The following is a 13,238-nucleotide window of genomic DNA, read 5'->3' on the forward strand; positions in this document are numbered from 1 at the left end:
GGTCCATGACGCAAAGATGGTTAGGAAGTCTTGATCTGTGGTAAGGTCCTCTGGATGATCCTGCTTACACATGACATTTTACTGTTTGCTTCAAGCCCCAAAACAATTGTAGAGTCTCCTAAATGAGATACGTAACTATTTTAAAGAGTTTGATCTAACCATTCTCACTGGAAATAATAAGTGAAGGAAAACTGTCCATGTACATACTCTACCAGGGAAGTCAGATGGACAATTAGTACATCTTGGATGGACACTATGCATGAACAATAAGCTGAGTCCAGAATTTCCTATTTCATCTTTCTTTAATGGCAAAATTGACTGGTCCATAAACACAGGGATAGCTCACCTGATGTCATTAAATGTTTCTACAAAAACACATTAAGCAAAACAGCATTTCAGGGATCAGTTAGCTCCAGAATAATGATGATGATGATGATGATGATGATGATGATGATGATGATGATAAACAACATTAACGTAGGACTTTAAGGTTTGCAGTGTTTTATACATATTACCTCATTTGATCCTTACAACAATCATGTTCTATTATTATCTCCATATTAAAGATTAGGGAATTTAGGCTGAGAGAGATAATATGATTTGTCTAGGATCACGTTAGTAAGTGTATGAGGCAGGATTTGAACTCTAGTCTTTCGGACTCCAAATCCATCACTCTTTACTAAATAGGAGAGATTTTCCTGGGGAGCCAAAATTTAAACCATCAAAGCTGTAAGTATGTATTCACACAAATTTAAACCTAAAATATGGAATTAAGGCCTCAGGGCTGAGCTGAATGGAGCACAGCTGTTTGGGATTTGGGAGTGCTGGCCTGAGGACAAAAGGAAGGTGGAGACTAGAACCAGTGCTGTAATCTGCCATGTTAAGGGAAATTTGAGAAAAGAAGAAGCTGCTGAATTGGGAGTGACAGTTTTAGAAGATTTGGTTCATAGGTCACCCTTTCCTATGGATGACACCTTACAAACCCTGGAAGTGTAAGCAAGGGCCTATATGAACAAAGGCAAAGTCAAGCACCTCTGTATACCATGGAGTTGGAAAGCATATAGCAGGATAAAAGGCAGTTTCACAATGCTGAAGAAAAGAAGAGACCATGCTAGGCATGTTCATGGCATTCAGCTTCCTATCAGGATTCATCAAGGGTGTTTAAATCTTTGTGAGTAGGGTACTTCATCTGACAACATCAATGTACACTTCTTCATCTTTGAGTTTCCATGACAATGCCCTCTTTTGGTTCTCCTTCTGCCAATGTGACACATAACCTCCTTTACTGGACCTTCATCCATGTCACATCCACTCATTATAGGTATATCCTAACATCAGGGCTCACCTCTTTTCTCTTTATGTTCCATTATTAGATCACCTCATCAGCTCTCATGGATTCAATTATCATCTCAATACAAGATGACTCCCAGATCTATCTATTCAGCCCTGTATCTCTCTTGAGCTCCATGCCCTACTGAGATTCAGCTATGTCCATCATAAATTGCCTATTGGACATTTCAAACTGAATTCCCTGTAGGCATCTTAAAGTAATCACAACCCCCCCCCAAAAAGCCCACTATCTTTATCACATTTTTCAGCTCTCCCCATTAATTGTCAAGTATACCTTAATCACCCAGGTTTCCAACCTTGGTATTATGCTCCACTCCTCACTATCCATCAACCACAAATCCAATAAGTTGCCAAATCTTATTATTTCTGTCCACAGTGTCTCTCACCTATGCTCCTTTCCCTTCACTCTCATTGTTAAAACCCTAATTCAGGCCTTAATCACCTCTCATTTGGACTATTGCAATAGCCTTCTAATTGATCTCCCTCTCTCCAGCTTCTCCCCACTTCAATCCATTTTCCATATTGCCATGGAAGTGTTCTTAAAGTTCAGGTCTGCCAGATCACACCCCACTCAATAATCTTCAGTGATTCTCTATTGCATCTAGGATCAAATATGAATTTTTCTGTCATTGAAGGTTCTTCGCAATATGGTCCTTTCTCATCCTTCCAGTTGTCTTACAAATTACTTCCTTCCACACATTCTTTAATGCAGCCATAATGGCCAACTTGCCATTTTTCACACATGGCCCTCAATTTCCCATCTCCATGCTTTGTCCCTACTATCTCTCTTGCCTGTTCTCCCACAACACCTTCACCCCTTGGAGTCTCTAGTGTCTGTGAGTAATAAGCTCAGTGCTGCCTTCTTAAAGAGGCCTTTCTTATCCTTCCATCTCTTCTGACAGATGCTAGTACCTTTCAACCAGTTACCTTATGTCCATTTTGTATTTTCCTGAACATATATCTTCATGTGTACATGTTTCCCTCATTAGAATGTAAGCTCTTTGAAGGAAAAGATTGTTTTGCTTTTGACTTTGTATCCTCAACATTTAACACAGTGCCTGGAACATAATAAGCACATAATAAATGCTTATAGGTTGATTTATTGATGATGGAGGAGAGGATAATTTCTACCAGTCTTTTGATACATCTTCTCCTCTACTGTGAGGTCTTTCCACCCTTTTTATTTGATTATAAAGCAAAAAAATGGTTTACAATTTTCTCAGCAATCATCCATTTTGCATACTGGGTGAAAGATCAATATAGTAGGATTTTAAAATTATGGTAGAGTTTGGTTGCTATAATGTATTAACAATGTTATTTTAAGATGGCACTGGTTGGGACAATACTATGTGACATGTACCTATATTCAAATAGTTTTATTTTCATAGAAAAGTGCCTGGATAGTTACATGAAGTACTCTGTAATTGATGTAGCAGAGATCCCTACTTCTTACCAAAGCTACCTAACTAGCTCAGAGCATCAGCTAGTGGTAATGACATATGGTTTTAGACATAGGTCCCTCAAGTTCTAATGAAGCAGTAAGGGATATGCCTATCAAAAACAAATGTCAAATGAGGTTGCTAAGAGATTTGTCTAAAGTCAACTATTAAGTACCAGAGCTGCAAAGATGAGGAATTTGAGGAAAAAAATAGATCATCAGCAGGAAAGATCATGAAATGCCCTTGATAGAGTATGAGCTAATGTATTCAACTGCATGCCATTTAAAATCAAATTAATATACATAACTCAACATGAAATAATGAAACTGTGAGTGATGAAGACTGAACAAATTAATTACAAATGATATCTCTCCCTGTCTCTCCCTCTTTCCCTCAATCTATCTATATCTATATATGTATGTACACACACACACACACACACACACACACACACGCATGCATTTATTTATTTATTTATTTATTGATAAGGCTAATGAATAGACCTGTGATTTCCTTGATATAGGGAACTCTGGAATGAGGAAGGTACTGCTACCAACTTAAGTCAGCACTTTCTCTACAACTTAGGGCCTTAGAGAAATTCCTAAAGCATTAAGAGATTAAGTGATTTGCCCAGGGTCACACAGTCAATATTTGTCAGAGGTAGTACTTGAACCCAGGTCTTCTTAGCTCCACTATACAATGTTTCCTTTCAATATATGTGTTATATACACATATAGATATATGTGTATTTGTATATGCCACATACATATTTATGTAAATATATATTGTACACATATATAAACATGCCTTATACATTTTCCCATTCATTTATGTGACCATGTCTGTGTTTCTCTTGCTCATTTGTTTTGTGTAGACATAGATGAAATAGATATAGATATAGATATAGATACATAAAATGAATTTACCCAGAAGTAAGTAATATATTACAGCAAAAACTATAGAGAGACCTAGGATAATGAGAACTGAAAAATCCTTTAGAGTTGATAGTAAGGAAATCACTGGTGACATCTGAGAAGGAATTTTTAGGAAAATAGGGGAAGAATCCCCAATATAAGGAGTTCAGAATATAAATGGTTATGAGAAAGTAGACACACTACACACACAAAACTTTTGTAAGAAGTTTCAGAATGCAAGACAGTAGAAATAAGTAAGCAGCTTTGACAGACAAGGCCGCTCCACAGGTTTTTTGAGCATTAGAGAGACTTGAGCATGCTTATAGGAAGGTGGGTGGTAAAAAAAAAAAAAATACAATGAGGAGAGAGAGAGAGAGAGAGATTAAGAATGCATACATGAGAGATAAGGATATACCAAGGTCCTTGAAGAGGCAGGATATGATGGGATCATAAGTGAAAATAAAGCACTAAGTAACCTGGACTCTACTGCTTCTTCTACTAACCAAATGTGAGAAGGAGAAAAAGTGAAATGGTGAAATGGAAAAAGATGAGGTGGAGAAAGGTGAAGTGGTGAAATTTTGAAGAGTTTAAAAAAAGAGTTGAGTGAGAGACCATCTGGCAGCCTTAAACTACTAAGCAGTATAGGAGACTAGGTCACCTGCACCAAGGTTTGTGTCTTATCCCAGGTTCCACAGTTCCTCATTGACAGAGTGAGATATAAAGAGCCTACATCTTCTGACTCCTGGTCTAGTGATTTTACCACCACACCACAAAGCATAAAAAGCCCAACTTTTCTTTAAACACTAATACAGAATTTAGTTCTCTGAGAAAGAAGCGAAGAAACTCCAATATAATCCCAAAAGGTTCATAGCCAAAAAAGTGACAAATTGGTTATAGAAATGTATTGCTTAATACGAGGCTAAAGAATATATTTCAATTATTCTTATACCCAGATTAAATGACTATGATGATTGAATTGGTGAGCCCCAAAGGCTCAGAAATAATTTATTCCTTCCCATTAAAATGTTTGACTCCATTTACTTGGAAGAACATATTTCCCTAAAGACAAGAGAAATTAAAACAACTTTCATTAGTTTGTAGATAAAATTTTTGACGTAATCTCATTCTCTTGGTTGTGAGTCATTGGCAACTGAAGTAAAAATGTTCAAAGAAAATAGCTCTCTTTAATTACACTCTGAGTTGCAATTATATTTGCAAGTATAAGGTAAATCAATTGGTGCAATTTGGACAATACACAAATATTCTGGATGCCAAATGGAGGCTAGCCAAATTGAGGTCACTGAGCCTAACCCAATGAGGTATTTTATGTGGCTTTTTTATCCTTTGCAGCTTGATACTCATGAGAAAGAGAGTACAGCCATTGTAGCTGTGATTATGCCTCATGTCATGAGAGTCAGCAACAGGAAATTAACCATTGATAGTCATGATTGTGGCCTGTTCTTGTATAGGCCACATATTGAAAAATCTCTGCTGTTGAGCAAAAAATTCCTGACTAATGACTTGGCATATATAAGTTGGTAGGTCAAAAGGACACAGAGAGTAAATGAAGAGGGTGGTGAGACAAGTTATTTTTAGTGTAAAGAAAATTTATCAGGATATTTGGGAGGTTTAACAGTTTACAAAACACATACATTATCTCCTGTGCAAATACTTTGTAACCAACATAAGGCCATATACATATGTTGTTGTTAAGACTGAAACAGCTAAAATTAGGTTTCAGAATTTTTCTATAGATTTCTTTGTGGGGAGGGAATGTAGCAGCATGACATATTGACTACAGTACTAGATGGCTTCAAAGTTTACCTCACACTAGATATGGAATCCTGGGCAAATCATTTAACCTCAATGTGCCTCAACTTCCTAGGACTCGTTGTCCTAGTTGTCTATGGTGATGGTAAGAAATCTTCACACTAACAAAATCATAGATTACTCATTTTCACATAGCCCTCTATTAACACAGATACTTGTTTCTGGCTACATGTGTCTTTCTTAGATTTTTAGCAAACTGTTAGTCTACAATGAAATCTGACTCCATATCAAGGCAAAAAATAAACAATTAGTTGCCTATGAATGAACCTTGTCTACCATTGTTCTGTTCCCCAAAAGAATTTAGATTACACTTGGGCATGATGGTACATGCCTGTATTCCCAGCCAGTAGGAAGACTGAGTTTAGAGGACCCCTCGAGTTGGGTAGTCACAAGCTGCAGTGAACCATGCCAATTGGGTGGCCAAACTAAGTTTTACCTGAATATGGTAAGCCCCAGGAATAGGAGTCAATAGGTTGTCTAAAAAGAGACAAACTCCGGTTGGAAAAAGAGCAGGAGCTTTGGCAACTCCTATTCAGATCAGTAGTGGGCTCTGGCCTTGCACTTCTAGCCTGTGCAAGATAGGAAGACCCAGACTTCAAAACCATTATAGGGCAGTGGAGAGGAGGGTTTTCAAATACTGTCTTCCAGATTAAAGTTTGCCCTTATGTACACAGTATCTTATAATGTACATTTACTACGCAACAATTTTAAGAGCACATACCAGTGACTTCCACTTTTTCCTCCTGGAGAAATTCCAGTATCATAATGGTCACATTTAGTCCTATTTGAGCAGCCTTGGAGAAAGTTTGATTTATTGGGAGCCAATCCAAATCTTCTAGAGATGCTAAAGAACTGGAATTAAAATGAGAGAAAAGTTATAATTTTCAAACAATATTAATACCCAACTCAATAAACACTAATTGAGTATTTGTGCCAGAGACTCTTGTATCCACTCATTCCTCAGTTTCTATCCTAGTTCAAATATTGTTTCTAAAAGAGTTAAACTCACTATTTACAACAAAACAAATATTTATTAAATCTCTTCTATGTGCAAAGTATTGTGCTAAAGGCTGTAAAGAATAAGACATTGACTCCACCCTTAGAAAATGCTTCTTGGTGGTGGTGGTGGTGGTGGTGGAGGTGGAGGTGGTCCTTTGTTCTCAAGAGGACCAATTACATCAGGAGTTGATGTCCTGACTTGCACATAAATTGGATTTGAGTGAGGCAGGGCTGCCCAAAGTCCTCAGCCTCACTCTCTTCTCCAGTCATTGGAGTCCATTGCTAAGACAAAAGTCAAGAGGACTGTTGAAGGCCCAGGATGAAGTGGGTAACCTTGGCTTTCTAAATTAAGCTCTTTCTCAGGTCTCAATTTCTCTGAAGCCATGTCCATTCGATGACTAAGGCTAGGTAAGAACTGAGACAAAAGATGACCCAATTTACCATCCCAAAATACATCAATCTGGGAGGGGAAGAGTTTTTGGACAGAACAGAAAACAATTGCTATTCACACTCGTTCTAAGCCATCAAAATCTAAACAATGAACCACAAAGGCTTAAGCTGGGCCTCTTTCATTGAACTGGACAGTCAATGAAAGCCAGAACGATCTGGAAAAAAAAAGCTTACATTCTAGCAGAATCTCGAGGTACAAACATGGATATAAACAACACGATATTACAACACAAAATGCTACATTAAGTCCAAAGCTAATGAGTGTTGTTACTCAATTCCTTAGGTAACTAATCTGCTGCAATGAGGAGAGCATTCAAAAAGTCAAGTACAACATCATTTCATTATAATGTGGATTATTATTTCATAGATTTGATATGCTGTGAGTAAATCAAACTCTCCACAGCTTATATAAATGTTCAAATGAAAACCCCAATAAGTCCAGAGTTCTCCCATAATGTGGTTACTGGTCTCCTCCAATAGCAGTGTCATAGCTTACAGCATCAGGTCAGGTCTCTACCACTTAAACAACTAAGCAGCAGCACAGTAGATCCCATTATTTTGGTCATTTAAATGCTCAGGGTTAGGTGGGGGAACCAATCGATTGTTACACGAGTTATAATGAAGAGAGTTGAAAATAATGGATTTATCTTAACACAACCAACTCATTCATATCACACAGATGTGGTCTATATTGCTGAAATTAATGATTCACAGACTCTGAAGGGAAAAAAAAGATATAAAAAGTCCCAGAATCACAGAATGTTTGAGATCATGTAGCACAATCCTCTCACTTTTGCACATGAAGTAACTTTTTGCAGATGAATAACCTTTATTTTCAAGGATCATAGAATTTGGAGCCAGAGGGAACTTATAAATCATGTAGTCCACTCCTATAATTTTTATGGAAGGAGAAACTGAGGTCTGGAAAGGAGAAGGGACTTGCCCAAGGTGACACGGGTATTAAAGAACAATGGAAACAAGCATTTATTTATTAAGCACCTACTATGTGTCAAGCACTGTGCTATCCTTTTTACAAATATTATTTCATTTGATCCTCCCAACAATCCTCAAAGGTAGTTACTATTAGTATCTTCATTTTATAATTGAGGAAAACAGAGGTTAAGTGACTTGTCTAGGTTCACACAGCTAGTAAGTGTCTGAAGCTTGATTTGAATTTTAGATTTCCTGACTCTAGGCACAGCACTCTATCTATTGCATCATCTAGCTGCCTTATATTATTAAGCAAGTAGAGCCAAAATTCAAATCCAGATCTTGTCAGATTTCTAGAGAATAACAGAACATTGGGCTAGACCCTAGTTTTCCTGATTCCCATGCCAAATAGAAAAATAACATGCCAAATAGAAAAATAACATAGTACTAGGAGAATAAGGGAAGAGAATATGTCTCGGGGGAGAGTTAGTGAAAAATCTGTTCCAATGTTCTAATACTTCATAATCTGTAGCACAAAGAACATAGACTCATTAGACATTGCAGAAGGAATAAGTTGGAACCACTTTCCCTGTCACAGGGACCTGACCTTGAGCTCTAACATTGTCAGAATTTTGCTTTCTGGTCTTTATTGCTAGTTGTTTTATTGCTAGCCAGAATTTCGTTTTTACCAGTCAACCCCCACCCAGTCACAATATGTATATTTTCTTGAGGTATGAGGTGTGATTATAAAACAATAAGCATTTATTAAGCTCCAATGATGTGCCAGGCATTGTGCTATGGACTTCAAATATATCTTAGTTGATTCTCACAACAATATTCCCATTTTACAGTTAGGAAACTGAGGTAAACAAAGGTAAAGGACTTGTCCAGAATCACATAGCTAGTCAATGTCTGAATGCAGAATTCAAACTCAGTTCTTCCTGACCCTATCTAGTGGTCTATTGACTGTAGCCCCTAGCTGTTCAATGCTGGACTGAAGATATGAATGTCTGATTTCTAATTTTTAGCTAAGTTAAAACTGACTTGGAAAAGTGAACATATCAGGCAAAATATTTAATATATTCCAAAACTAGGAATATTGCAGAATAATTGGCTCTGAGAATTGTAAGGGACTTTAAATTATGTCTAGTCCATCTGAATAGGAATTCCCTTTTCAACATCTCTCTAGGAATTAGTGAAAACAGACAACTTCTTGAGGCAGCTCATTCAACTTTTGGACAGCTCTGATGGTCAGTATAATTTTTCCCATTAAATGAAGCCTAAGTCAGTCCTTCTGCAATTTCCCCATGAGGCTAGCAAAGTAGTCAGTCAGCTAACAAGCATTATTAAGCCCTTCCTAAGTGCCAACCATTATGCACAAAGTGCAGAACAAGTATAACGCCTCTTCTATGTAACCATTGTTGAAATACGTAGGAATTGTGAAGATGGTATTTTATTAATTACAGTAATAATAGCAACTGGCATTTATATGGTGCTATGAAGTTTTCAAAGAGTTTCATACCTATTTTCTTATTTGAGATTCACAACAACCCTGTGAGATAAATCCTAAAAATATTAATATCATATTACGGATGAAAAAACTGAGGTTCAGAAAGGTTAAGAGATTTATTTGCCCATAGGCACACTACTAAGGAGGTAGTGGTAAGATTTGAACCCAGATCTTTCTGACTCCAAGGCCTGCATTGTATTCACTTTTTCATGCTTGATTCATAGTAGAGATGAATTCTCATTACTGCTTTTTGAAAAGACAACATACCTCCATATATTTTTATATCGTACATTCATACATATGAGAATTTAAAATATTACATTTCTCTCTTTTAATTTGTGTTCCTTTAGTCTCAGGGGAAAGTTAGTGAAAAGTCTGTTCTGATGTTACAGTACTTTGTAATTTGTAGCACAAAGAACATGAACTCAGGTTTTGTAATAGCCTTGTTGTAAATATTATTGTTCATATCTTATAGGAATAAATTGGAATCACTTTCTGTGGGTCACCCAGTTGACCTTGAGCTCTAACATTCTGTCATGATTTTGATTTCTGTTCTTCATTGCTAGTTTTATTGCTAGCCAGGATTTCGTTTTTACCAGTCAACCCACACATAGTCACAATATGGACATTTTCTTGCAGTATGAGCTGTGATTATAAAGCAATAAAACTTTTGCCCCAAGGCAATGGGATACTAAATGGCTCACCTAAATACTGGCTGAGGAGTCTCATTTTTTTTTCTTCTATTGATTAGCAGAAATACAAAAAAAAATGAAAGTTTTATTTTACTAACTAATTTCTCCCCTTATTCCCACCATTTCTGCCCCTTAGTCATTCACTTCTTCTTTGCTATTAGGACAGAAATAGGCATGACAACTGACCCCCTTTCTCCCACCTACCTCCAGTCCCCTCCTATTTGTTTACTGGATCTCAGGCTATCCTCCACTAAATAAAAAAATAAAAACTCCAAAGGTCAAGAAAGATGTTGAGGAAGTTCCCATTTCCCCCTTAGAGGAAGGTGCTAGCTATGGACTCCCACTGACAGAAACTTCAGAAAACATTTGCTAACCTATCATCTGTGGACTGTTTTATGAGGTAAAACCTAATGAGTTTGTGAGGGAGAAAAACAAGTTGTTTTGCCAAACACAAAAACACAGCAAATGACATTCACCTTGTTGTGTGCATGGGAAACCATCTAATGGGTAATAAACTAAGCACCCCATTGATGCACAGCAAAGCTGGAAGCTAAATAGTAGAGCTACCTGGGAAATTTAAGGAATTTATAAGCACAATGATTTTAGAAGAAATTACTCTGGGATGAGTGGAGGAGAGAACAAGATTTGGAATGATGAGGTCTGAGTTTAATTCCCAGCTCTGACACTTCCATGCTGTGTGAGCTTGGACAAATCACTTAACCTTCCTGAGCCTTGGATTCCTCATGTGTAAAATGGGAGTAATAAACCTTGCACTATGTACTTCACTGGATTGTTTTATGGAAAGAGCATTAGAAATTTGAAAATACTATGAAAAGGTAATTTTTGATACTAGCATTTGGAAGCACCATGGGATAAAACAGTGATCATTGGCTCAGTACCATTATCAAGTATAATTCTGTTGTAATGGATACTTTCCCCACTGAAATGAGAGGGCACGTATTCTGTGGATCCTGATATCCTAGTCTTCATCGTGAAAAATTGGTGTAACTCAACCATGGGAATGAATTGATGCATTTAAATATCTATGCACATATATGTGTATGCCTGTGTGTGTGCTTCTATATGTCATATATAGGTATATTATATACATTGCATATTTAACTGATAATCACAGAAGGAAAGACCAAATGTATCATGACATAGCCTAAACAACATTGTGATTGTCATCAGAGAAATGAGTTATTATTATGATTCTGCTATTTATTGTCTATGCACTGTCTATGTCAGCAAGGTGGATGGATTGCTGATTTTAAGTTAGGAAGATCTTCCCAAGTTGTCCATCTGCTACAGGTCTCTTTCTATGCCAAAAGTAGAGCAGCTAACAATTTTTTTATTTGACTTAATAATAACTACATCCTTCATAAGGTGGTGGAACTAATAAGGTGGCAGTGCTATCATGGACTGGATTCTCAACAATAAGGAGGAACTGGATGCTGAGAAGGAACGTGGGAATAGGGAGGAGAAAGTAAGTGATCACATTGACTTAGAATGTGATAAATAAAAAAGAGGAAATCCGTGCATAGTTCACATTTACCCAAGAATGAGTGGAACCAATTTCAAAGAGGGAAAAAATAGGTAGAATCCCATGAATAAAATTCTATGGGCAAAGTTGGATCAGGAAGGATAGGAAGCTCTCAATAATAAATTACGAAGATACAAAAAGGACTTGAGATAGAAAAGGTAGAGTTGTAGAATCAACATAGATGCAAATGATGCAACATAGATTGCATCAAACAACTTAAGACTTCTAAAAAGAGATACATAAGCCACATATATATCAAAATAGTTATAGCATCACTTTTTGGGGGCAGCAAAGAATGGAAAATAAAGTAGATGTTCATCAATCAGGGATCATAAATTGTGGTTCATGACTATAATGGAATCACTGTGCTATAAGAAATGATGAATACAGAGAAACTTGGTAAAATTGTATAAACCTCCACAAAGTTAAATAAGCAGAATTGGGAAAAACAATATGGACACAATAACTATACCGATGTGAGTAGAATGAACAACAGCAAAACAATTGAAATTGTATTCTGTGGAATTACAATTATCAAGTTTGGCCCCAAAGAAAAGCTATAAGATGACACTTCTCTCTTCCTACATCAATTTCTTTGCAGAGGTAGGAACACATGAGCGTGGCACATTATATATAACATTAGATTTTTCTGAACTGATGGGTAGTTTTGCTTTTTTTTCCTCCCTCTTTCTTTATTCTTTATTTTAAAAGAGCTCTCTGAGAAGGAATAAGTAGAAGGATGTCTAGGGAAATAGAGGTGATATAAAAACAAAAGCTATCAATAAATATTGATTTTTTTAAAAGAGATGGACACATGGTAAAAGTGAGAGCAGGTAATGGAAAATGAATGTGAAAGTATACCATAGTCATAAGAATAAAGTGTCAAATGTGAGTAATAAATAGTGTCAACCTTGCTAACGTTTTCAAGAGAGGTTGAGGACAACAAACGGGGTTTTTTTTAAGCCATTTTGAGGAAAAGAAAGAAGTTCAAAGAACGTCTAGAGACACTACTCATGGAGGATGGAAGCACAGCAATCAACAATTATTTATTAAACACCTGCTATGTGTAAGACACTCCTACTAGGTGTGGATGATAAAAGTATAGAGAATGAAGTAATCCCTACTCACAAGTAAGAGATAATAAGAACATATTAGATATAATATTAGCTAGCATTGAGATAGCACTTAGAGGTTTGCAAATTACCTAAATTATCTCATTGATCCTCACAACAACCTTGTGAGTTAGATTCAAGGGTAGATCATCTCCATTTTACAGAGGAGGAGACTGAGGCTAAGAAAGGTTAAATTTCTGCCCAAGGTCACATAGCTAGTAAGTGTCTGAGGCAGGATTCAAATTCAAGTCTTTCTGACTTTAAGAGAATGCTATCCCTGTGTCACCTAGCTGCCTAAAAACAGCATAAATACAGAGTCAATACATATAGTAGTTAAATATAAAGTAATTCAAGAGGGAGAGAGACAGTATCAGCCAGCAGGTGGAGGGGTGGAGGAGATCAGGAAAAGCTTCATAGAGAAAATGGTGCTTGAGCTTTGTCTTAAAAGAAGAGAGGGACTGCATGAACC

The 13,238-nt window shown here is 36.8% G+C and overlaps 1 protein-coding gene across 1 annotated transcript in view; it reads right to left on the reverse strand.

Moving 5' to 3' along the window:
* The window catches only part of ABCA13 (ATP binding cassette subfamily A member 13), a 489,891-nt gene that overhangs the window by 425,490 nt on the left and 51,163 nt on the right, over positions 1-13,238 (reverse strand). The window contains exon 7 of the mRNA XM_027837266.1: positions 6,255-6,385. Coding sequence (XP_027693067.1) covers positions 6,255-6,385 — 131 coding nt within the window. The remainder of the gene's footprint in view (positions 1-6,254; positions 6,386-13,238) is intronic.

Source organism: Vombatus ursinus, unplaced genomic scaffold (genome assembly GCF_900497805.2).
Source record: "Vombatus ursinus unplaced genomic scaffold, bare-nosed wombat genome assembly UNPS02014820.1, whole genome shotgun sequence".
Lineage (NCBI taxonomy): Eukaryota > Metazoa > Chordata > Mammalia > Diprotodontia > Vombatidae > Vombatus > Vombatus ursinus.